This window comes from Hyaena hyaena, unplaced genomic scaffold (assembly GCF_003009895.1).
Source record: "Hyaena hyaena isolate Hyena2069 unplaced genomic scaffold, ASM300989v1 scaffold_2368, whole genome shotgun sequence".
Classification (NCBI taxonomy): domain Eukaryota; kingdom Metazoa; phylum Chordata; class Mammalia; order Carnivora; family Hyaenidae; genus Hyaena; species Hyaena hyaena.
Window position 1 is genome coordinate 13234 of NW_024083004.1, and position 27359 is coordinate 40592.

The following is a 27359-nucleotide window of genomic DNA, read 5'->3' on the forward strand; positions in this document are numbered from 1 at the left end:
TAGCTACTCTCAGCTGGTAGCTCTTAACGACAGTATTGAAAGGTATGTGCAATGAAAGGGTCAAGTTTAAGACTTCTTTAAACCTCTGCTCTCCGCCCCTGTTAATGGCTTCCTGGTGTTAGAGATTTGTTTAATGATCAACAGTGGCTTCTGTTTCTACCACTGAGTCTTTCAGAAAACAGCATAACCAAGTCAATGTTTAACTGGATTCTTTGGGTCTGAAATGGCAGAGTGGGAGTTGAAGGGACATCTCCGTGGAAACCGGGCTCCCAGGAAGTCGCCAGAGGGGTTCCTGTGTGGTGAAATAAAGCTAGAAAGATGTCATGAACTGCTTTGTGGAGCTGGGGTAAAATTCTGAAGTACCTTAATTAAAACCAGCCAAATGAAAGGCCCCAAACCACTTCCCACATGGTTCTTTGAACATCTTTAGCATGAAATGGGCCTGGGCCACTCTAAGCCTCACCCTAGAGTGACCAAAGTAGCGCCTTTGCAAAACAAAGAGGAAGAAATGCCCTCAGCCAGCCCCGTGGACTTTGCATTCAATCAGAATCTGGAAGAAAAGAGTTCATATTTGTTCGGAGGCCTGCAGGACCGGAACAAAGCTCTAGAAAGACAGCTGCCACCTCTCCGAGAGACCGGGTATGGAAGATACTCTGCAGGTAAATGTTAAGACCCATCATGAGATCTGCGTATTTGGGCCAAGGAGGGCTATTGACAGATGCTATTGACAGATGTGCTTGACTGTCTGTTTCTATAACAATATCAGAAAGTTTCTAAATTGCTGAAATGTGAGGGAACATCTTTCAACTCAAGGCTGAGTGTTTGTCAATTTTAAGTATTCTGGGTACATTAGAACGGGCGTGCAACAGCCCTGCACAGAGGGCTTCTTACCATTCCACACGAGAAGGAAAAAAAAATCCTTCTGTTTCAGCTTAGTTTATAGTGCTTTCGATGTTTATACCTAGCTTTGCCAGACGATTAAAATTATATAGATAAGATGCGATAAATTATGACAATCATATGTTTGTTAGATTCTAAATGCAAATCATTCTCCCCAGTACCATTTAGTGCATCACGCTTTGTTGTTTTGAAAGCAACCCTTTCGCAGTGAATTCATCCTAATGTGGAGTTGGAAACCACCCCAAACAGAATTGATTTATTGCAATACAGATGAGAGAATGAGTCATCCCCTCCCCAAGCCCACATTCTTCACGCGGAATATGCACTAAGTTCTGTCATCTGCGGAACTAAGAGAATTTTTCCCATTATGACTGGAAGTTCTGAGCCTGAAATGGCTATAAAGTAGCCTGGGGTATTTTAGAAGATTTCATTTTTATGAAAATCACAATGGTAATTAAACAGAGATTCTCACTTGGGAAGAGAAATATAAGTATATAATGCATACATATGTATGTATCTATGTAATTTTTTTCTTTCTTTATATTCTGGATCGATAACACAAGTAAGTTCCCATTACTGGTCAAGTTGGCCAGAAAGCCTGATATTCTCTTTCAGTATCTGGTAGATCTCACCTGGACTGATTGTCGTGCCTCTTTTCTGCAGAACTGACAACCCTTGACTGGCTGTATATGGCCTGATTTATGTTCTCCAACGTCCTAAGCATGTGAATGAGAATTTTCCTCTACTTTCATTGAAGAATTCCTTTTTATGCAAACCCTGTATCCAGAGTTTTAAGATTCTGGTAACTGAATAGTGAAAATTAAGTCTAATGCATTAGAGTCCTACCTGGAAAATATTCTTATTTTTCAAATGACAAAATCACATTAAAAATAAATAACAAAGGGATGCTGAACATCCTGACCCCTAATTTCAAATGACCCACAGTCTAAGCCCAGCTAAATACCAAATTGTATGACTTTGGGCAAATTACTGCATCAATTTCCTTTGCCTATAAATCAAGGGTAAAAATAACTGCATGACATAGCCTGTACCGTTTGGGATGAATTGAATTACATAAGGAGGTGTTATCACTGAAATCATAGTATAAAAATAAGGAGTAGTCAGGCTGCTGGAAAAAAAAAAAAAACCCGTTGCCAGAAATACATCTTTTAATCAAAAATGTTATTTCTTGTCATTACTGTTGTTTCTGTCTTGTTCCATATGCTGGCATCTCTTGAAAGAAAATAAGGACGTGGAGAAGTTTTTAACATGGTCATTCAAATGTTGTAAGGATAGAAACACATAATTCTGCAAGGATTTTTCCATTTAGAATGCAAAGTGAAACTGTAGGGTAGTCTACACAACAATCTAGGAATCAGAATGCTTCCAGATTTCAAAGAGGAAAAGACAAAACTTCATTCATGCAGCATTAGGGCATGGTAGCAGTCCTAACATCCCTGGATAATCAAGCTAAAAAATAAAACCCATACTGGACCTGTTGAGTCCTAGCTCTGTTTCTAATAAGGCTTAACTCTGTAGCCCTGTTTTGCCTCATCAGGAAAGAATATTGATATGTTGTATTGTGGGAATACACGTTGTATTGTGGGAACTTGTAGGAATTTCTTTCTCTAGTCAGGGGGACTATTTGATTGGGAACATGAAATGCTAAACTTTGCATACTCCTATTATACACCCATACTCCATTTTTTATTACCTTTCTCTCTACCTAATACCTATCCATCTATATATCCACCATCCATCTATGTCATGTGAAAGGAGTATTTATTTTCATTTCTTAAAGATATATTTTTTTTCTGATTTCCCAAATTTATTTTGTAGAGATTTCATGAAATGAAAACAAGTGAAAAAGTTTCTGTTTTCTGGACCAAATTCTATGTTTGAACAAATTTGTAGTCAACACATGGTTGATTTTTCAGATTTTCCTCTAAATATCAGTCCAGGGAAGAAATGAGGAAAACAGAAATTAAATCCTGGGTCTAAGCTAATATTTTATCATTTGCATCCATGTAGGAACCCTGCTTTATGTGTTTCATCCCCACTTCAACATGCAGGTTGGACATATATAACTAAAAAGGTACAAGAATGTACTAACAAAGTCAAATGATTAGCCCAACTTAATAGTAAGTGTTTTAATGGTTTGTTTTTCTTTCTCTCCCAAACTTTCAAGTGCCCAGGGCCATGTATTTTGACATCCCACTGGAACATGTGGAAACAAGCATCATTAAAAGGCATCCACCCCGAAGACTTCAAGTAAGATGAATTTAAAAGGCTTCATAAGGATTTTCTTGGATTTAATGGTAACATCCCTTTATACTATAACCATAAAGAAGGGATATTGAAAATGACTAAGCTAATGAGAATGTCATCAATTGCAAAGACCGTATTTCTTTAGGATTTCCCTTTATAATGATTTCACTTTTAAGACCACCACCAAAGGAAGGAAATATAGTATCAAAGGAACGGGCATTATGGGATTCAAAAGACCTTTGCATTTTGCATTTGATGAGTTAGAATGGAGAATCACTTGCAACAAACAATGATAACAATAATAACAGCGAGTACTATTTAATTACCACCCACTTCAAGTCAGATATATTCTGGGCAACTTGATCGATGTCAATCATTTAACCTTCATATCTCCTCTACAACAAAGGAAGAAGTATCTTTGCTTTGCAGTTGTGATTTAGAGAATTAGGTAACTTTTCCCAGGACAATGGAGCTCAGATATCAAACACGTCTCTGAAGCTCATGCTCTTAACTAGCAGCATAGTTGATTTGTACAGACCTTCTATCCCTAACCTTTTATCGTTGTAAATGTTAACTGGTTGCTGAAATTGAGGACATTGGATTCCAAGGCAGCAAAGCAAGAGATTTAAATGCCTTCACCTCAATAAATATTTAATCAATTCTCTCTAGAGAAGTATAAACTCTAAGAACTCTCATCCTAGAAGGGGAAAGAGATCTGAGTGGGTCCCTGAAAATGAGCATCAGCTAAGAGAAGGGTTTGGGCTCTCCTGTGAGCGGGATCTATCACTGACATTTGGGAAAAAGGAATTGGAACAAAATCCCATCTGATACACAATTCACTCAGACATCTGGACAAATCCCAGAGGTATTTGAACTCATTTGTTGGGGATTATTTCTATTTCAATTGGTTTTTATTTACCTGTCTTCTCCAGAAGCTCACGATCATTATTTGAAGTGATTATATCTTTTGTTCACCAAAAGAGCATCGTTTCCTAAAATATTAGAAACCTCAAAACATGTTTAAAGAAAAATCAAGTATAATTATATCAAATTGATATATAATTTTAAAACTTTTGAGCATATCTCTAACTAAACTGGACAACTTAAAAACTTACCTTTTATTCCTAAATCAAATGTATCTTTTCAAAGTTAGTGTGCTTAATATAATGTTCCTATGGAGCCAGTAAGCTAAATAACTCTAGTAGAAGATATTACTATAACCAGCAAAAAGTATTTGTAGCTGTCTGTAGTTTACAAAGTACTTCTTTTTTCTTTTTAACACAAAGAGAGACAGAGCATGAGCAGGGGAGGGGCAGAGAGACAGGGAGTCACAAAATCAGAAGCAGGCTCCAGTCTCTGAGCGGTGAGCACAGAGCCCGATGTGGGGCTCGAACTCATGACCAGTAAGATCATGACCTGAGCTGAAGTCAGACACTCAACTGACTGAGTTACCCAGGCACCCCCACAAAGTACTTTTTAGATCTATCAACCCTAAAGCAGCTAAAGTTAGGCTTTGATTCTCGAGTCAATCAAGGGCAAAAGGAGAACTTTGGTGTTTCAGAACAAAAGACGGTATCCCCACATCCTAACCAACCTCCTTAAAAATGAATCAAGACAAATGAATTATTTGAGTGCAAAGACGATGTCTTATTGAGTCTTATCTCTTCAGTCACTAACACTTAATATGTTCTCCCAAAAAGCTTATGAATGAATGAATGGTGAATGAATAGATGAATGAATGACACTGAGACCCATTATCCCTGGTGGGAACAAAAATCAAAATGCCTTGTCCTTGCTGTTGCAGACCTGTAGCATCCCTGTATTGTAAGTGTAATTGACTAGTTGCCAACATGACGAATTATGAAGATATAGGAGTGTTTGTTCAACCCAAGAACTGGGAGGCACTTGGGCTTCAGGTAACAGCTTTGCCTTGGAACCTGAAAGGCACAACTCTCTCTGTGTCTCCCCTGAGCATTCCTTCATGCATTCTTTATTCTTCCTGCAGATCGACTTTCTTTGCTCCTCAGGACCACTTGGTGAAATATGGACACCTCAGTTCTTGAATTTGCATTTTTATAGTTCCAGTCAAATAGACAGATTGGCCTGGCTCTTTGGGCTCCAATTTGAAATTCCTAGGAGGAAAGATCTTATTGGTTCAGCTTTGATCATGATTCCAGTTCTGTTCCAATAAGCTATGACTAGAGGATATGCTTATGCGTAGAAATGTGAGCAGAGAAGCGCCCCCCCCCACCGCCCCCCGCCACCAGCCCATAAATTCTGGAAGCAGCTCCCAGAGAAGAGGGAAATCACTGGGAACTTGGCAGACACTCTCTAAGATATCAACTATAATTATCTTCACAAATGAGGCTCAGCACATTTTCCACCACAAATGGGTTTTTGAGAGAATAATAAATGCTGGGTTCCCATGACATGCTAATTAATAGCCTAATCTCTGCCAAAGAAAATTCTAAAAGTATTTTTAATTATTAAACCAAATCTAATTGCATCCTAAATAATTTGAGTTGCACATTTGGCACTCTCCACTTCCTAAACATCTACTCTTCAAGTAAAGAGCAGGTCATGAACTAAAGTTCTCCAACTTGGAGCTGCTTAGCTCTGGGAGCCCCTTCCAGGGAACTCTCCATCCAACATGCTCATCTCATGCTGAAAGGAGATGAAAGGCACTCTGCACTGTCCCTCCTGGCCTGATTCACCTTCTCATCCAACCATCTCTGATCCAACCTAAGGTGGAGATCAACCGCCTCCACCCCCAGGGCCCCAGGTAATGTGATTTCCTCAGATTACTTCCTCCCTCATCTCCTAAGATTTACTTAAATCTCACCTTGCTAGAGGCTTATCATAACCTCCTGAGAGTTGCGATCCTTACCCTGGTGAGTCTGGCTCCCGTGATCCTCCATGATCTTTTCTTTTCTCCGGAGTACCTGAGCTCCATCTAACACACCAAGCAATTTACTTCTATTATGTTCATTGTGTATTTTCTGCATCACCTCCTTGCCAGTGCTAGAATACAGTCTTTCACAGATGCAGGAATTTTGTCTGTTGTCTTCACTAATGTATCTGAGTTTCTAGAACAGTACCTGGCACATAATAGCTGATCAATAAATATGAGTTGAATAAATGTTGAATGAATGAATGAATGCAAAGGGGAAAAGATGAGTATAAAGACTGCCAATAAGAGACAGGGAGGCTGGTTCTGACTCAGACGGTTTCATTATTTGTTTTCAATATTATATGGTTTGCCACAAATTTATTCCTTTTCCTTGCCTTTTCTCTTTGACCATTTTCTATTATATGTTTCTTTGTGATCTGTGACAATGCTTTACATATCTGAGATCTAGCCCTTTGTTAGTTATGTGTGTTACAAATATCTTCTTTCCATCTATGGTTTGTCTCTTCATTTTGCATGTGTGTGTGGGTGTGTTAGTGTGGGTGTATATGTGGTCACAAAGATTTCCACTTTAAATGCTATCAAATTTCTCAATCTTTATGTTTTATAGTTGTGTTTTATCTCAGAAATTTTTATTTTTCCCAAGGTCATAAAGATATTCTTCTTTGCTTCTTTCTAAAATTAATATTTACCTTTTCACATTTAGGTCTTAATCCATCTGAAATTCATTTGGGTACAAATGTGAATCTGGAATTTAATTTCACTTTTTTTCCATCTGAATACTCTATTTCCTCAGGACTCTTTCTGGAATCATCCGTTCTTTGACCATGGACTTAAAATGTTACTTCTGCCATTTATTCAGGTTCCACAGCTTCATGAGTCTGCTTTAGGCTCTCTCTTCTGTTGCGTTGGTCTATTTGTGCATCTCCCTAGGAACTCCGCACAGTCCTAATTATGTACCTTTAAGCATAGTCTTAATATTGAATACGGAGGGTCCTTTTATTCTTCTTTTTTAGAATTGTCTGTGTTATTTATGGTGCCTTGCTCTTCCACATGAAGTTTGGATCTTTTTGTCAAGTCCATTACAAACCTTGTTAATAGTGTGACTGAAATGCATTCATTGATTACTTGGGGGAAAATTGACCACATTTATAATACTGAGTCTTCTAAACTACAAACATGGCATAAATTTCCATTTACTCTGATTTTCTTTTAGATCTTTTAAAAATGTTTTATAATTTCTTCCCAGGGTTTTGTGTGATTATTTTTTTAGGTTTGTTCCTATCTACCTGTATCAGTCAGTGTTCAACCAGAGAAACAAAACCAGTAGAAGGAGATTTTATATATATATAAATATATATGTAATATATATATTATTTATATTTATATAAATATAATGTAATATAATATTTATATAAATAATATATATAATGTAATATAATATTTATATAAATATAATGTAATGTAATATAATAAATATAATGTACATATAAAAATATGTAATATTTATATATATTACATTTAATATGTGTATTTATAGATACATATATACATTATAACATAATATAATATATTAATATTTAGTATTAATATTTAATATGTAAATATATACAGTATAGTGTATAAATATGTAATATATTACTTTTTGGGGGGGGGCAGGTAATTGGCTTATATGATTATGGAGGCTGGCAGGGCAAGTTCAAAATCCCCAGGGGAGGCCATCAGGCAGGCCAGGCTGCAAATGCAAGGTGTGAGCTGAAGCTGCTGTCCACAAGTAGAATTCTTCAGGGGAGTCAGCTTTACTTTTAAGACATTTCAACTGTTTGAATCAGGCTCACCCAGAATATCTAAAGTAATCTTCCTGGCTTAAAGTCAAATGGTTATTGACCTTAATCACATCTACAAAATGATTTCACAGCAACACCTAGATTAGTGTTTGAATAACTGGAGGCTGTAGCCTAGACAAGTCCATGCTGACCATCAAAATACATTATGGGGGTTTTACCATCCTATTATGAATGAGGTCTTTTCCCCGTCCATTTTCTTTTCTTTTTTTTTTTCTTTTTTCTTTTTTCTTTTCTTCTTTAGAGATGGGGAGGGACAGAGAGAGAGGGAGAAAGAGAACTTCAAGCAGGCTACCGGCTCAGCATGGAGCCCAACACAGGGTTCAATCTCATGACCCTGAGATCATGACCTGAGCTGAAATCAACTAAGCCACCCAGGTGCATCTCTCCATTTACTTCTCTAAACGACTATTAGTTGTGAATAAGCAAGCTATTGAGTTTTGCAGATTGAATTTTGTGTTCCACAACTTTACTGAAATGAATTCTAATTGTCCATAGATTCTTTGAGATTTGCTATGTAGACAACATCTTCTATAAATAAGAATAAAGTTTTTTCTTTCTTCCCAGTTTTTATTCTTTCTTCTTATTATTTCTTCTTCTTCTTATTTCTTCTTATTCCTACTTTTGTTTTCTTGGCTTTTACTTTGACTAGAGTTTCCTTCTGATGTTGAATACCAGCATCCTTCTCTTATCTCTGACATTAATAGACTTTTGGTTTGAAAACTAAGTACATTTGCAATAAGATTTTGATAAACACTGGTCAGGGTCCCAAAAGGAATCAGATACCATATATTGAAATTAGAATAATTCAAGGAAATTTTCTTTGTAAGTAACTATTTATGAGGTTTGGATCAGGGGGACCACAGAGGATATGGCAATAACCACTAGTGGCGGCTGAGGGATAACCATCTCTGAGCGAAGGGACTCAGAGAGTGAGAAACTTCTAGAACCTGGAAGGAGACAGTCAGGTAGAGGAAGGTGCTTTGAGAGAAACAGGACACAAGCAGCCCAATATGCCCTTGCAGGAAGGAAGCGGGGGGAAGAAATACCCTGTTCTCTCTTCTCTCAGATCTACTCCCAGGATGTCTCTGTGGCTAAACCCAGTGGGAAGCCTGAATTCAGGCAGGAGAAACTGGTTACTCACAGGCAGAGAACACGGTAGAGAAGTGTGGCAAGTGGATCTGGAGAAGCAAGTGGGAGCTGTCTGGCACAACGCCACTAAATTGTTGACATTCCCTTTCTTCCTACTGTGCTAAGAGTTTTCCTTAGGGCTCAGTGTGAAATTTTATTGATATTCTCCCCTTCATCTATTAAAATAATCATACACGTTTTCTTTTTAAACCAGTTGATACAATGTAGTACACCCATAGACTTCGTGATGTTGAACTAAGCTTGTATTCCTGCCATAAATCCTACTTGGCCACAAGATATATATACAATTATATTGTGAGATCATCTTATGCCTCGGGTGTTCGCATCTATTTTCATAAGAAAAACTGTCCTGGGCGCCTGGGTGGCTTAGTCGGTTAAGCGTCCGACTTTCGCTTAGGTCATGATCTCGCGGTTCGTGGGTTCGAGCCCCGCGTCAGGCTCTGTGCTGACTGCCAGCTCAGAGCCTGGAGCCTGTTTCAGTCTGTGACTCCCTCTCTCTCTGACCCTCCCCTGTTCACGCTGTCTCTCTCTCTCTCCTAGAAATAAATAAAACATTAAAAAAAAAAAAGAAAGAAAAGAAAAACTGTCCTATAATTTCCTATACTGTATTTTTCCAGTTTTGCTTTTCAGGGTTGTACCAGTTTTATAAAATTCACTGATTACCTTTTTCTTTCTTCTGTTCTCTATAATATGTGATCTAACACAGTTGTTATCTTAAAAGTTTGATGAAATAGCCCTGTGAAACCGTCTTTAGCCCCCTGGACTTTTGGAGGAATGAGAAATTTTTCTACCAACTTAATTTCTTAGTTGTTTCAATTACCTGATTTCTTCCTGTTTCAATTTTGCTCATTTATATTTTTCCAGAGTATCACCCATTTATCCCTGTAAGCTTTCAAATTTATTGTTATAAAGTCTTAGCTTCTTCATCTTCAACTTCTAAAAACCTTTCTCTATTTGAGTATAGTTGACGCACAATGTAACATTAGTTTCAGGTGTACAACATAGTGATTCACTCTATACTCATGCTGTGCTCGCCGCAAGTATAGCTACCACCAGACAATATACAATGCTATTATGACACTATTGACAATGCTCCCTATGCTGTTCCTTTCCTTCCTGTGACTTATTCTTTCCATAACTGAAGACTGTATCTCCCACTTCCCTTTCACCCATTTTGCCCATTCCCTGCCCCCTTCCCTCTGGCAACCACCAGTGTGTTCTCTGTATTTATAGGTCTATTTCTGCTTTTTGTTTATACATTTGTTTTGTGTTTTAGACTCCACATCTGAGTGTAATCGTATGGTATTTGTCTTTCTCAGTCAAATGAGACTGTTAAGTGACTTATTTCACTTAACATTATACTCTCTAGGTCCATCCATGTTATAGCAAATGGCAAGATTTCATCCTTTTTTATGGATGCATAATATTCTTTATATTCAACTTTTTGATAATGCTTGTAAAGCTAATCTTCCAAATTACATTCTGATGCAGCTCTCTTAAACCAGGTAGAAAAGGAGAGAACAACTCAGCCCCTGATTTCAAACTGTGATCCTTGCTCTAGTTTACCATCTTACATGAGTATTTTTAGGTCTCCTTTAATTTGTAGAATTAACTCACAGCCATCAGAAGGCCCAAATGCCTTAGGGATCAGCTTCCTCTGAGTATGTGTTTTTATTTTTGTTTTTGTTTTTTCTGGTCCATGGAGAATATATATCTTGTATTAAAGGGAAACTACATTTTGTTCTTTGGTTTTATGTTTCAGTTTTCATTGCTAAATGATCAGGGCAAAGAAAGCTATTGAAATGTGAACTCATTGCAATGCCTTGACCAGAAACTCTTCCTTGGGCTTACAGTCTCTTACTCCAAGACTGTCCTGGATACCTTTACCTTCTTCCCAGATCCTTGGAGGACATACATCCTTGAGATGGTGCCAAACAAATTTTGCAATTTCTTTGAGCTCCTCCTGCCCATCTTTCTCTTCCTGTTAGGACACAGAAGCGATCATCTCAGGTCATTGAGTCACCAAGCTCAGTGACTTCTGCTTGACTTTTAATCTCCATTTCTGAATCTCCCAGCTGACATTTCAACTGATTATCCTTACCATTTGTTTCATTTGAGAAGTCAAATAACCCAGAAACCTTTAGATAGAGAATACATTTTTTTATAGCATGAGACTTAAAAAACAAAGTGTCAATCTACCATTCCAGTTCTCCAATAATTCCTTCCCTTGTATTCTCTCGGAGGATGATGAAGTGAGGCATCTTTCTTCCCAAGCAGGGAAAAGGAACATTGATACGAACCCCAGAATTCTAGGACAATTTCATGTGACTGGTTTGTTTAGAGAAGCCAATCTTCCAACAATTTTTTCTGCAAAGCTTCTCAGGCCAAGTGCGAATACTTAAGAGAGGGATCCTATTTGTAATGTTCGTTGCTGCCATCTAGTGCCCTTTGTGGAGGAATAGGTGATTCTTCAGTTTCTTTCCAAAGGCCAGGAAGAAAGTAATTGCCTGGAGAAAGTTCTTAAAGACACCTACTATTTAACCCTTAACAGAACTATGGGTTTAAATAAATGAGTCTGAAAATAGAAGAAGATAAATATATGCTTCCAAAGAAAAACCTGGCCCTACAAATTTATGCATATGTTATTTTAAATAGCTGAAAATATTTAAACAGCTGCATTCTTCAGACTCACATTAACAATAATGCTCCACAAACAAATCCTCTGGGTCTACTCTGATATAGCTCTGTATTCACTTGAGACGATATGGAAACCAATAGACCCCAATCTGGAAAATCATCAGAATCTCCTGGAGATACTTTCCAAAGAAACAATTGAGAAGCTGGACTTCATTGAAATTAAAACCTTCTGGGTCTGGGACACCTGGGTGGCTCCGTCTGTTGAGCGTCTGACTTCCGCTCAGGTCATGATCTCTCAGTCTGTGAATTCAAGCCCCACATCAGGCTCACTGCTGTCAGCATGGAACCCACTTTGGGTCCTCTGTCCCCCTCTCTGTGACCCTCCCGCACTTGTGCTCTCTCAAAAATAAATAACATTTAAAAATGTTCTGCTCTGCAAAAGACAGTGTCAAGAGAATAAGAAGACAAGTAGAGAAGATGAACAGAGGGCAAGTGGGCATACGAAAATATGTTCAACATCATATGTCATCAGTGAAATACAAATTAAAACAACCATGAGATATCACCATACATGTATTAGAATAGCCAAAATCCAAATCACTGACAACACCAAATAGTTGGGGAACAGCAGGGACTCTCACACACTGCCAGTGGAATGCAAAGTGGTGGAGCCACTTTGGAAGTCAGTTTGGTGCTTTCTTAGAAAACTAAACATACTCTTCTCGTACAATCTAGCAATCGTGAGCTTTGGTATTTACCCAAATGAATTGAAAATTTACATCCACACAAAAAAATTGCACATGGAAGTTTATGGTAGCTTTCCTCATAATTTCCAATTTGGAATATATATATCCAATTTCAAATTTGGATATAACTGAAGATGTCCTTCAGTAGATGAATGGATGAAGAAACTATGGTACATCCATATAATGGAATATTATTCAGCACTAAAAAGAAATCAACTCTCAAGCTGTGAAAATACATGGATGAAACTTAAATGTTTATTGTTAAGTTAAAGAAGCCATTCTGAAAATGGTGCATACTGTCTGAGTCCAAGAATATTGACATTTCAGAAATGGCAAAACAACAGAGACTGTAAAAAGATCAGTGGTTGCCAGGGGATAGGGAGAGGATAGTGTGGGATGGGCAAAACAAGGACTTTTAGGCCAGTGAAACAATTCTGTAGGACACTACATTGGTGAATACATGCCACTATACATTTGTACAAGCCCATAAAATGTACAACACCAAGAATGAACCCCAATTTAAGCTATGGACTTTTAGTGCTAATGATATGCGAATGTAGGCTAATCAGTTGTAACAGATGGTGAGCGATGTTGATAATAGAGGAGGTTGTACATATTTGGGGACAGGGGTTTTATGGAAACTCTCTGTACTGTCCACTAAGTTTTGCTATGAACCCTAAAAATTAAAGTTTGTTATTTATATATATGAATATACATATATTCATTCCCAGGACATATCCCAGACCTGTTGAATCATAATCTCCAGTGAATAGTCCAGGAACTAAAAAAAAAATTTTTTAATGTTTTATTTATTTCTGAGAGAGAGAGAAACAGCATGAGCAGGGGAGGGTCAGAGAGAGAGGGAGATACAGAATCTGAAACAGGCTCCAGGCTCTGAGCGAGCTGTCAGCACAGAGCCCAATGCAGGGCTTGAACCCACAAACCATGAGATCGTGACCTGAGCCAAAGTCGGACGCTTTACTGACTGAGCCACCCAGGCGCCCCCAGGATTTTTTTTTAAATTCCAAGAGATTCTGATGATCAGGCAGGTTTAAGAACATGTAGAAAAGGAAGGAGATTGGGATTTGCAACTGGACAGACCTGAGTTTGAGTCCAGAGTTGCCACTTCCTTGCCATGCAACCTTGGACAAGTTATCAACCTCTCTATAATGGGGAATCATCAAGATTGCCCACAGTGTTTACAGGAGGATTGAACAAGCTGACATCTTGGGACCCTGGGTGTGACAGACACAGGGGCAGCTGTAAAGGCACATGGGACTCGTCACCAGGAAGAACTGGATCCTGAACCAAGTCCAGGGAGTGAAACAAACACTTTCTTGTTCTCCCCCTCATGCCCCAAATCCCCCTTCAGCCCTTGGCGATTCTTCTTCCCACAAGTAGATGAATATCTCCCCTTGATCTCTGTTCTCCCCACGTCCTGATCTGATCAGCTGTTAATTCTTGTGCCAGCAGGTCCCATTTGCCCAGCATCTTTACTTTCTGCAGAGAAGAGAGCCAGACAAACCTCTGTCTTACTAGCACTCATCACGTCTCATTGCATTCTTGTGCAGTTATTATGTTAAAAAAATCTACTTTCTCACCTAAGGTGTGAATGGAACAGAGAGCCACTTCCTACCACAAATGCAAATTGCCTGGCACATGTCTAACCTAAAGATGGGCTCTCCCCATTTCCACATCCTTTGCCCTTGTCTTTGTCCTTGCCAGCTGAGCTTTGGGTTGCTCCAGCAGAAAGGAATGCAGGCTCTTTTCCCTAGAACAGCTCGGGCCAGGCCCAGAGACCAGGAAATTGTTCTCCAGGGGAGTAACAGGAGGTACAAGTCATGCTCCCCATGAGCGCTGTCTGCTCAGCATCCATTTCTGTCTCCCCCTTCTCTCTTCTCACTCTGATCACCTTCAAAGCCAAGCTGGCTTCCAGGTCTACCCCTCAACAATGCAACAAATCAGACTAAAATGAAAAATAATTTCAAAATAAATTATCACTTGCCTGGAGTGTTGGACTAAGGTGGGAGTAGTGCTCACACTATTTGTCTCAGCGTGGCATCTTCCTCTTGAGCCATGTCTTCTCTGTGTCCTTGGCCACCTCGTCCCCATCCACCAGCTCATCAGTATTAGAGCTTCTCAAGTCTTCAGTCCTTGGCTCTGCTCTTCTCACTCTTGACCTCCTCTGTGACCATGGCTTCAGTTATTCTTCACCCAGGGATGATTCTCAAACATGCATCTCCAGCACAGATGTCTCCTCTGAGCTCCATGCTTGTATATTTCATTTTCTACTCAACATCTACACTGCTATGCCTTAAAGGCATCTCAAACCCAAACTGCTCCAAACTGAATTTGTATTCTCTTGTTACATTCCATTCATACCTGGTCTTCCCCTAGGGTTCCCAGCTCAGTGAATGGTAACGCTATCCACCCCTTTGGATGCTGTGTGGACCCTCCACTCTCCCTCACCAACTAGAACAAATCTTATTTGGTCAGTTTTAAATATTCGCGGAGCCTATCTGTTTCCCTCCATGAACCCCCGACCCAGCTCCGTTGTCCTCTTATATGCTCTCCCCACATCTTTGATTTCTCTTCTTTAGTTTTCACACTGCAGCTAGAGCGATCATTCTTTTCAAAAAGCAAATGTAATCACACCACTACTATGCTTCATACGTGTCAATGACTGCCCACTACTCTTAAGAAGACCAACATCTTTGGAATGCCCCATCAGGCCCTGTAAGACCTGGCTCCTGCTGACCCCTCCAGCTTCATTTGAGCCATTCTCCCCTCACTCTGAACTGCAGTCAACCAACTTCTTGCAATTTCCCCAACAGATCATGCTCTCTCTTACCTCAGGGTTATTGATTACGTTGTTCCCCACACCTGGAACACCTTAGTCCCCTAAAATTTCCTAAGTGTCCAACTTTGGCTGAAGATTTCTTCTTCAGAAAACTTTATTGGACTTCCTCCTTACTCCTCTCCCCCTTGAATTAATTTTCTAGGGCCGCTGTAACAAAGTACAACAAACCGTGGGGCTTTAAACAATAGAAATGTATTATCTCACAATTCTGGATGCTAGAAGTCTAAGATCAACAGGGTTGGTTCCTTCTGAGAGCTGAGAGGAAGAATCTGCCCCATGCCTCTCTCTTACCTTCTGGTGGTTTCCTGGCAATCTTTGTTACCCCTTGGCTTGTGGGAGCATCATACAGATCTCTGCCTTCCTCTTCACAGGGTGTTCTCCCTGTGTGCACATGGGTGTGCATCCAAATTTCCCTTTTGTAATGAGGACACCAGACATATTGGATTACAGGTCATCCTGCTCCTTTGACCTCCTCTTAACAAATTATATCTACAAGGACCCTATTTCCAAATAAGGGCACATTCTGACATACTGGGGGTTAAGACCTCAACATACAAACTGGGGTAAAGGGCACAATTCAAGTCATAACACCCTCCATTTCCAAGATGGAGTCCCCTGGTTATATATTGTCATATTCCTGCCCTGTAGCCTTTTTCTACAAAGTATGGATTTTAGTTTGTAATTACCTTCTCTTTTTTTAATGTTTATTTATTTTTGAGCGAGAGAGAGAGAGCACGAGCGGGAGAGGGGCAGAGAGAGAGGGAGACACAGAATCCAAAGCAGGCTCCAGGCTCTGAGCTAGCTGTCAGCACAGAGCCCAATGTGGGGCTTGAACCCATGAACTGCGAGATCATGACCCGAGCCAAAGTCGGACACTTAACCAACTGAGCCACCCAGACACCCCGCATAATTATCAATCAATAATCACACAAGCAGAATGTATTTGTTCCCCCCATAGATTGTGATCTCCACAGGGGCCATGTTGCTTTCGTTGACCATTGCACCCCTATGCCTGGCACACACTAGTTGTTCCGTGTGTACTTACTGAGTAAACAAAGGAATTCTAAGGGCCTTCCAGGTCCCTACCTGCATGTCAATGTGGAGAGACCCACCTTTGTCCCCCAGGCCTGCTCAGTCATTTCCCAACGCTCCAACTTCCAGAGCAGTAAGTCATCGAAGCAAGTAGGGCTCAAGGCAGGCCCACTTGTTCCTCAGTTGCTTCCTAGTGTTAGTGATCCCTTGAAACTCCAGCGTGATCTCCCCCATAAAGACAATCCCCTGCTGGGTGAAAAAAAAAAAAAAACTTGTCCAAGATTTGTAAGCCCACTGCACTTTCATTTAAATGTGCCTCAGGAGTGCCAGTGATTATTATTGAGGAGGCTGAGGGAGCTTCTCTGGAGATCTTAAAAATAGGTCACTTCCCTAAGGACTGAACGAGTTCAGCCGGGCAGTTAAGGAATGAATAAAAGAAATTCCTGGTGCCTCTTTCATCGTTAATACTCTAAGACCCTTGTTGTTTGATAGCTTCAGACTTGGTCCCTAGATGCAGACAGAAAAGGATTCTTAGTCTTTTAACTCTCTGACAAATATTCAGATCAATAAGTCACTGGCAGCGGTGAAAGGGAACAATGAAGAACCCAGATGAGTTAAAAAACTCTTGCACAGATACAACCATAATCCTCTTGAAATCGCCTTCCCTGTGTGTTCTCAGGAATAAGGGCTACTTTTGCAAAGTGGTAAGATAGTTTAATGTCTGGCTTTTATGTTTTACCACCTCATGGTATGAGGAATGCTGAATGCTCTAAACGTTGGACTTCTAGAAACTTGAACCCATTGACCTGCCACAAGAAATTACTTCTGAAAGGCTCCTGAGCCAGCAAGAAGTCAAAACGACGCACAGAGCAAAGGTGAACCGCAACGCTAACTGGAGGGGGTGGGTAATGGGGGGCGGGGTGGCCTGTCCTTTCATGTACTCCCTACAAGAAGACCTCAAAGACAAATCAAACTATTAGGTCATTCAGAGTCAGGACTTGCCAAAGCTATCCATTCTTTCCCAGGCCTGCCTCCAACTGGCAAAGACTCATGTGTCTGAGGTAAACTCTGGGCCCTTCTCCACTTCCTGGTGAAAACAGGAAGATGTAGATAAGAGAGAGGAATTTTACTTGGACGCTGGTAGTTCTAGAAGTGTCCAAATTTATGAACAATCTAGGAGGACTCTTTCCTTTTATTTTTCCCCTCAGGTTCAAACTTTCTCTTCATTCTCAGTCTTTAGGGGAAATCATATCTACAAGGTGTCCCGCACTTATTTGCCACAACCTCAGCAAAACAGGAATCCTTGGAAAAGGTCTTCTGGAGAGCCTTTCCCTTTTATAAGTTTGTTACTTTCTGCTGAGAAGATTTGCCTGTATAGACGTGAAAACTGTGAGGTAGTAGATTTTCAGCCCTTTCCACTCCTGATTCATTGTGAGGCTGGCAAGGCGCTGCTACACAAAACGAGATGTGGGAAGATAATTCCATTTCAGGTTTGCAAAACTCTACAGGAACCTTAAAAACTATATTAGACACACATCAAAGCTTTAGTCATTGAGGGCTACCCAGAAAGGACTCAGTGGAGAGCTACAACGATCCACCTTTGACATCACAAGAGATCTCTATGGACTATAACTGATGACTGATTGACATCTCTCTCTGTTCCAAAAAGAATTGCAAGTTGTGGATTGCAGAGTCAATAACAAATTACCCAGTTGTAACGAGTGTGGCATCTTTCACAGCAGGACCTGGGAAAGACAATGCAAATTCCAGGGTACATGCCGGGGAAAAGACAATATTTACATAAGATGAGAATGTTGGAAATGAACCGTAGCAGACAAGAGGTAAGTATGGGGAGAGAGAAGAAGAGTGTCATATTTAGCACATTTACTCCACAGAATCCCTGCCCTCGCACAATGGATGTAGTTTAGCATTCATCCCCAGTCTTTACTTAGCATTTTAAATTTGGTCATTGGCACCGAGCTGGGAAGAATCCACAAGATCCCTTCTGCTACCGACCCTGTGGAGCCTTCTCTTTGTTTTCAGTCACAAGGACAGATCTGTGTCCCAAGTCTCTCTGTTTTTCCTTTCTTTCCGATTTTTTTTTTTTTTCACAAATTGCTCCTGTGACATTCTGGCTTCAGCAGGAAAATGAGGTCAGATCATTTTTCTTGATGATGTTCTTAGTAAAGAAACTCTGTTCTTAGTAAAACAGAGGGGGGTGAGTTGGTCTTTATTTTGATACCTAGGCGCCCCTCCATAATTCACCCCATAGAATTATCTCACAACAATGATCCCCTGTAACACACCCTTTTACAGTAGCGTCTCCCATAATTGTCATAGTCCATATTTCTCACTCTAGTGTTTAAGCCTAAAGTCACTGTCTTCTGCGATTCAAAATATATCACCTGCCTGACAACGAACGTTTTTACAAAGCTCCTCCTCTTAAATCAAGCCCTAGCTTTTTGAGGCTGTGGGCATATACTCTCCTCTTTCCTAACAAGCCCATCCTGTGCATAGAGAAAGTTTCTGTACCGTCTAACAGGAAAAAGAAACTGTGTTCTGCTTAGGGGACCGCAGATGAGTACAGTTAAGCACTCAACTTGCAAAGTGGCTGATCTGTTGACCTATTCTGGTAACAGTAGCTCAGGGGGAGAACACTAATCGATTATAGTGGATCATTTTCAGGCCCAAGCAGAGTTGAAGAAAAGTCTTCACAGGGAGGCAAGAATTAATAAGCAAAAACCGAGGGACCATAAAGCCAAGAAAACCCTTCAAAGAAGCATCCCAAAAAATGACGACAGGGACCTTCCAACCTTTCTGCCAGATGAAACCTTGAACAGAAGTCCAGGTGAGTCATGAATTATCCATTTTTAGCAAAATAAAATATCGCCAGTGTTTTCAAAACTTCATCAAATAAACTTCAGGGGTGGGAATATAGCAAGGAGTAGCCTGGGGTTTCTGCCGATATGTACTTCCTGGAGTATAGTGATCACACTGTCATGCAATTTGGGGTGCCCAGGAGGAAAAGACAGAAGCTTCAGCACTGGAATAGGTAAGACGTGTCTTGTTAGAGGCTTACTGTGCTTTCCAGGCATTCTTGCAATCCTTGCTCCATCCTCGGGAGGGAAAAGGCAAAAGAGCCTCATCTTGTGGTTAAAGAGAATGAACCATATGGACTTACGTTAAGTAGCAAACCGGTATCAGCCAGTTTGCTGCCATGTGCAGACACCCTCCCCTACCCCACATTTCCCCCTGGAGCCCTCCCAGACTCATTCAGAATGTCTATAAAACTGAAGCCAGCGTCCCTGCCCATCCCAGGCTTGCTCCCGTGACACCTGCTGTCTCAGGGGGTGAGGCCTCCATCCTCTGGGCCACTCGGGCCAGAGACTTGGGGCCTTTCCAGCCCTTCGGCTCCTGCTCCCAGAAGCTGGTCAGTCACAAAGTCCTGTCGATGTCACCTGGCACTGAAGTCTTACCTCTCTCACGTGCCCAACGCCACCCTTAAGTCATTGTGTCACACCAGCCTCCTGTGTTCCTCCTCCAAGTCTTCCCCTTCTTCCATTGACCCCACTACCCTGATGCTCGTGGGTATGATCCCCAAGCCACCAGCACCAGCATTACCTGGGGAGTCATTGGGCCCCAGCCAGAGTGACTGAATCAGAAAATGTAGGGGCAGAGGCGAGTAATCTGGGTTCAACACTGCCCTAGGTGATCCTGATACCCCTAAAGTTTAAGACCCGCTGCTTTACTTGGTAATCAAAGTATTGGCCACAGCACAGCAACATCTGCATCACCTGGGAGTTTTTTAGAACCGCAGAATTTCAGGGGCACCTGGGCGGCTCAGTCAGTTACGCGGCCGACTTCAGCTCAGGCCATGATCTTGCAGTTGTGAGTTCGAGCCCCGTGTCGGACTCTGTGCTGACAGCTGGAGCCTGGAGCCTGCTTCAGATTCTGTGTCTTCCTCTCTCTCTGCACTTCTCTCTCTCCTTCTCTCAAAAATAAATAAATATTTTAAAATTTAAAAAAAAAAAGAAATGAAGAATTTCAGGCCCCACTCTGGACCTACTGAATCAGGATGTGCATTTTATCAAGATTTTAAGGTGATTCTCACGCACAATGAAATTCTAGAAGCACCCCACTAATAGCAAAGTAATCTTATAAACTGCACATCTGACCATATCTTGCTTTAAAAAAAAAAATCCTCAGTGAAAATCCATCAGCCCGAGGACAAAGGCTTAACCCTGTACCCTGGCCCTCCAAGTCTCTGAGATCTACTTGCCGCTTACCTTGCTGGCTCTCTCTGCAGCCACTAGTGCCCAACTTGGCCTCCAGCCAGGCTAGACTGCTCAGTGATTTCCAACAGATAACTGTGTTCATAGTCTGTGCTGTGTTGTTCCACTGATTAGAGCCCCATTAAGTTTGCCTGTCCATACTCCCCCAGGGCAAACCCACCCTTTGAATATATAATATTGTCCACACACAGAACTTGCTGTGCCATGAGCTAAATTTCCACATCAGCAAGACTGGCCACTGAGAGAGACCTACACAATCCCTGTAGGTCATGACCGTGTCTCTGGAGGTCCATGAGCTTCTCGGATGCAAAGTCGCCAGCTGAAAGAGACACGGCTCCTGCTCAGAAGAATCGGATGCTTAATCAATAAGCTAATTAAATAAGAAAAGGCTGAATAATTGAAAATCTACTTGGGGAATCTAGTTAACCTATACTCCCAGTGCCAGAATGAAATATGCTAGGTAGGCACATAGATAAACAACTTTGACAATTTGAAAAATATTGACCAAACAGTCCAAAAAAGCATCTCAGCTAAAGTTAGACACTTAGAGTCATGGCCTGAGGGTAAGCCAAGAAAAGCCAACATTGGTAAAAATCTTTGGAAGCTGTCCCAGGTCTGGAAGGGCCCAGGAAGGACTGTGACATGTGGAGAAGAGGGGTTCTCTGCATTCCTACTGCTTTTCAAAAAAAAAAAAATTTTTTTTTAATGTTTATTCATTTTTGAGAGAAAGAGTACAAGTGGCGGAGGAGCAGAGAGGGAGACACAGAATCCAAAGCAGGCTCCTGGCTCTGAGCTGTCAGCACAGAGTCCGATGTGGGACTCGAACCTACGAACCATGAGATCGTGACCTGAGCTGAAATCGACCGCTTAACTGACTGAGCCATGCAGGCGCCCATCATTCTGTTCTAATTAAGGTTTGTTGAGTGCTTACCGTGAACCAGACACTGTCCTCGACCTGCGACATGCATTAGTGCTCTTGATCCTCACACAGCCTGTATAGAAGGAGTTAGTATTAGCCCTCATTTGACACAGCCAGGATTCCCAGCTAGGTCTTTCTTGTTCCAGAAAGTTCCCTCCACCCACCTCCAGCCCCTCATATACCTTCATCGGGACTCCAGGGCCTTGGACCTCTGTCAAGGACAACCTTGGCAAGTCTGCAAATATAAGAATGTGTCTTTTCAACCTTATCTTTAAGAGCAGGCCACCCCTCTGCAAAGCCTACAGATTTCACCACCATACTAGGCACATGCTCGAGCTGTGATTCCTTCTTCCTTATTCCCAGGGAGCATCTTTGCTTTATTTGTCTTCTGAAAGCAATTCATTTTTGTTTGTCCTAAAAGTGAAGCAAAGTCAAGATCACAGCTTTACAGGAGCTTTCTGAATGCTAGTTCATGCCTGGTCATTAAGATTCTGCTGTAGGCTTCTTCTCTTATTGAATGCTATAGTTGCCCATTCACGTTCCTTCTTTGGGAAGGTGGGAGGAGAGTTTTAGGTCCCTTATAAGATAAAGGTCTATCTTCGTTTTCTGCTGCCTCTTTAAAATAAAATTTTAAAGTGCTTCAGTGGCTCTTTTGGTTAAGCATCCAGCTCTCGGTTTTGGCTCCGGTCATGATCTCACAGTTTGTGATGCAGGGTGGGTTTGAGCCCTACGTCAGGCTCTGCACTGACAGTACCCAAGCCTGCTTGAGATTCTTTCTCCTCCCTTTCTGCCCCTCCCCTGCACTTTCTCTCTCTCTCTCAAAATAAACATTAAAAAAAATAAAATAAAATGAAATTTTACATACATTTTACATTTACATATTTTAAATACATTTTATATATTTATACAATGAATTACATATAACATATAATTATGTAATAATTACATACACCTTATTATATAAAAATTACTTATAACTTATATGATGGCCCACTTGTTCATAACTTACACAAAGTGAACCCTGTTTTCTGGGTGTACAATTTTATGACTTTTAACATGTTTATGTGGCTCCTCCCTTTTTTAGAAGCCATGATATAGTATAGTGGGTAGAAAAAGCAGCGAACGTGAGGAGTGCCTGGATGACCCAGTCAGTTAAACATCAGACTCTTGATTTAGACTCAGGTCATGATCTCACAGTTTGCTAACAACACAGAGCCTGCTTGGGATTCTCTGTCTCCCTCTCTCTCTGCCCCTTCCCTGCACTCTCTTTCAAAATAAATATTTTAAAAAAAAGAAAGAAAGAAAGAAAAAGCAGTGAACTTGAAATCAACTTGAAATCAAAGTTCTTCATCTGAGCCCCAAGAACTATGTTTCCAATTGTAAACTCCATGGGAACAGGAGCTTCTTTTTGTTTTGTAGAACAGTGCCTGGTACCCAGCAGACTCTCAATAAATATTAGCTATATATTTGTCTATATAGCTTTATTCTATATACAGAGAGAGAGATTATAGCTCGACTGCAATTATCTAACCTCTTTGCACCTCAGTTATCACATCTGTAAAATAAGAATAAAGCCTTGTCTACCACTTAGGGTTTATGTAAAAATTAATCCAATATATGTAAACGCACCTATAAAATGTAAAGTGCCAAACACATGCATGAGAATAAAGACAACTAAAGAAAGATGGAACTGATGTCTCAGAGTGAAAACAACCGCACACTTCGGGGGCAGTGTCACTTTAAATATATTGTCCCCTTCACAATTCTGGTCTTATCTGGCCCTGGCCCCTGCACTATTATCTACTTGGTATTTTTCTTTAAAGTATCTGAGGGGTTATTTTTAAAAATATTTTTATTTTTATTTATTTTTGAGAGAGACAGAGTGTGAGTGGGGGAGGGGCAGAGAAAGAGGGAAACATCTGAAACAGGCTCCGGGCTGTCAGCACAGAAGGTGATGGGGGGGGGGGGGGGGAATGAACTCACAAACCTTGAAGTCATGACCTGAGCCAATGTCAGATGCTTAACTAGCTGAGCCCAGTTTGTGTTTTTAAAATTTAGCCTTGTGAATGAAATAACTGTGTAATTATGGGTTTGATATAATGTTGATACATTTTGCTAAAACATATATATATTATAAAATACATAACCATCACACTTTTTTTAATGTTTATTTATTTTTGAGAGAGAGTATGTGTGCAAACAGGGGAGGGACAGAAAGAGACGGAGACAGGATCTGAAGCGGGCTCTGCACTGACAGCAGAGAGCCCGATGCAGGGCTCAAACTCACAAACCATGAGACTATGACCTGAGCCAAAGTTGGACACTTAACTGACTGATCCACCCAGGCGCCCCACCATCAAGTATTTGTAATACTTTATATAATCCTCGTACTACTGAAAATCATTCCCTTCCCCCCCACCCCCCTGGCCTCTATTGCTTTCCTCTTCCCTAATTAATTTTGAAGTTGGATACCCTTTCCTCTGCGCTGCTCACCCAAAACCTATTTAGGTTTTTAAACATTGTATTTTTCTTTTTCTTTTTTCTTAAGTCTAGCAACCCCGGAGAATCAAGCAGGGATTTATAAAAATGTAACAAGTAAAAAGACATCTGGCTCAGAAGTTCTTAAACTTTAATGCTATGTATACAGAACCATGTATATAATAATTTATGAATGATTTAAGAGATTTTCAAGGATAAAATTGAACATGCGAACTTGGCCTCACTCACTACTTTAGGCCTGCATTATCATAACATCAAGAGTGGTGTGGGACTTGAGCTATTATTAATATTGCATTAGATCCCACCATTAACAAACATTCTCTTCCCGTTCCAAATCCTCTGCCTCTAGTCAGCAGAAAATCTCTGTTGCCAGTCTGAATGGGGCCTCCAGCGGTTCTTGGCTCATCTGCAGAGCAGAGATGATTACACCCCCTGGCCCCAATGACTGAAGTCTTCCCCAGGCCCCAGTTACCAGTACTTCTCACCACTCAACATTCTCTGATTGGCTCACTTGTTCACTTGTCTACTCATAGACCCGGTTCCTGGCTTTGGTGCCTATGCAACAGTATAGACAACAAACAAACAATGACGATATAACTGGCAGCCCTCACAACCTGAAAGTCAGAAGGTTTCCAGGAGGAAGTGATATTTAAGCTGAGACAGGAAGTAGCTGGACAAAGGGGACAGGAATCCATATTCCCGTGAGGACCAGGGTGCTGGAACATTCAGAACTGTTCATGATTACAGCACGTGCAAAAGTTCTTGACTGGGGAGGCAGATTCAGGTAGTGACCAGTGATGACTCAGGCACAGGCAGGGCCCAGAGAACACAGGGTCTTGCAAGTCGTGTCAAATAAGGACTTTGAACTTGAGCTTAAGATTCCCGGGAAGCCACTGAAAGGTCAGGGGAGCCACACAATGAGGCTTACATTGTCAACCATCATTCTGTCTACCCTGTGGAGAATGAAGGGGAAGAGAATGTAAGAGGATGTGGGGAGACAAGGTCCAGGAGTGTAGGGTGACAGCAGAGAAGGAGCTGAATGTGAGGCATTCAGGAGATTCAAATGGCAGAACTTGGTGATGAATCGCATGTGGGTGCGTGGAGAAAGCACGGAGGCCAGGAGGATTCTTGGGTTTCTCTTGAAGAACTGGGCCGACAATAGGGGCAAAACTGGGGCCATTTGCTGGATTAGGGTAACTGCGAGAAGAAGTGAGTTTGGAAGAGAAAGAGCAGGTGAGTCTAACATGTTGCCAGGAGACATAAAAATGGAGGCACCCAGCGGTACAAAACAGTAATTGTAGCTCAGGAGAGAGATCGGGGCCACAGACATAAATTAATGATTGTTTCCTGTCACTACGATATGTATAGATGATAACGATAATTATAATAACATTCAAGGTGGGGAACAGGGCAGTCCCTTACTGAGCCAGAAAGGAAACTAATGGATCACAAAGCACAAATTCCACATTGAAATGATTAATTTTCTTATATAACAGTATGTAACATCAGTTATCAAGGGCTTAAATGAAATATGCCATAAGATTTGATAAACAATTATCTTTAAGATGAAGTCCAAAAGTTATGGCTGGTTCAACCAGATGGAGGGAACATTCTGGGCTTTGACCCAGGGTGGTTTTCCTAGCTCAGAGGGGGCCATTGGTTTTGTTTGCTTAAAAGCCATCCTTCCTTGAATAAAGCCCCTGTTGTTCTGAAATGCACTTTAACAGGGCATTGGGTACAGCTAAAATAAAAAGCTACATACATATGTACATAAAATCCCATATCAAATAAATTAAATCTATCCTAAGAAGTATAGAAAGTAAAATGAAATTCATTGAACTCCCTAGTTCTGTGTGTCTGGAGCGCAGCCTGACCATTTGTGTTTCTAAAAGACTCCACAGGTGACTCTAACATGAGGTGAGAGTGGATGTCAAAATCAGAAAGTGTATATCACGTGCCTGGCACATAATAGATTTTCAATAAATAGCACAAGGCAACATCACCTGTGCAATACTCTTGCCAAAATTGTGTAACCTTAATTTAATCACAAGGAAACATACAAACCCAAATTTAGGACCATTCTACAGAACAACTGGTCTGGATTCTTTAAAATGACAGTGTTAGGGGAAAAGAAGAAGACAATGAAGGAGGGATGGAGGAAGAGAAAGGAAGGGATCAAGACAGAGAATAAGGTAAGGAGGAGGGAAGGAGGGAAGAGACAGAGAAAAAGGAAAAAAAAAAACAGAAAGGGAAATGTCTTGAATTAAAGAGATAAAATAAAATATAATACATAATCCTAGATTGGATCCTGGATCTAAAAAATAAAACACAAACATGCAAACAAAAAGCAACTATTTAGACCATTTTGGGACAACCATGAATATTAGAATGTAGACCATATATTCGAAACCAGTAATATATCAATGTTAAATTTCCTAAGGGTAATAATTATAGTGTAGTTATGTAGGAAATGCATCCTTGCTGTGAGATTTGTGGTGATGTATTTGGGGGAATGTAATTGCAACTAATTCTCAAATAGCTCAGCTGAAAAGCATGTGTGCATATGTTTATGCACGTGTATAAAATGAAAGCAATATTGTGACAAAGAGTTGTCAGTGAGTTGGGGCATACACGAAGGTATTGACTATTCTTGTGACTTTCAGAAGATTAAAAAAATTTTTTTGAGAAAGCGCATGAGCCAGAGAGAGGGGCAGAAGGAGGGGTGGGGAGAAAGAGGGTGAGAGAGAAAAAGAGAATCCCATGCAAGCTCTATGCCCAGCGCGGAGCCTGATGTGGGGCTCAAGCTCATGACCACAAAATCCTGACCTGAGCTGAACCTGAGTTGGACACTCAACCAATTGAACCACCCAAGTACCCTATATATATATATATATAATATATATAATAATTAAACAAATAATTTAAACAAAAGTCATATATATATATATATATATATGAACACCAAGCAAATTATTCTGTCTTCATAAAAACCTAGGCACTTAATAAAGAAATAAATCATTGTTAGAGAGAAAAATTAAATAAAGTTTAAATTTTCTGTAGATTTGGGGGAACATCAAATATGGAATGACTGTTGTCCCCGGAAAATTGGCAAAATGGAAATGTGGCTCCGTGAACAAGAGGCTCGGGGACAGCTTCTCTGGGACAGTTCTAGCTCTGACTCAGATGAGTTGACGAAAAGCAAGAAGAAACCACAAGCACTGGTGAGGACAAGGACGGAGAGAATCACACTTTTTGATGAGTTTTTTGATCGAGAATAAAAATGCTACTCACTGACCTAGAAA

General features: G+C 40.6%; 1 protein-coding gene across 2 annotated transcripts; it reads left to right on the top strand.

Annotated features, from left to right (window-relative positions):
• The first annotated feature begins 324 nt into the window (after window positions 1-324).
• On the top strand, window positions 325-27359 carry CCDC198 (coiled-coil domain containing 198). Of its 2 annotated transcripts, none has more exons than XM_039225575.1 (6): window positions 325-659; window positions 3089-3171; window positions 17136-17222; window positions 18090-18188; window positions 19033-19195; window positions 27118-27359. In XM_039225575.1, the coding sequence occupies exons 1-6, from the start codon at window positions 437-439 to the stop codon at window positions 27333-27335; spliced, it is 873 nt and encodes a 290-aa protein (XP_039081506.1). In that variant the 5' UTR covers window positions 325-436; the 3' UTR covers window positions 27336-27359. The 2 variants fall into 2 exon arrangements, with proteins under 2 accessions (XP_039081506.1, XP_039081505.1); XM_039225574.1 differs by having other exon boundaries at window positions 326-659; window positions 18087-18188.

Coding starts and splice junctions, on each gene's coding strand:
- CCDC198 (XM_039225574.1), top strand. CDS start 437: ATGGGCCTGGGCCACTCTAAGCCTCACCCTAGAGTGACCAAAGTAGCG. Junction 660..3,088: donor GTATGGAAGATACTCTGCAG/GTAAATGTTAAG, acceptor CAAACTTTCAAG/TGCCCAGGGCCATGTATTTT. Junction 19,196..27,117: donor AACCTTGAACAGAAGTCCAG/GTGAGTCATGAA, acceptor AATTTTCTGTAG/ATTTGGGGGAACATCAAATA.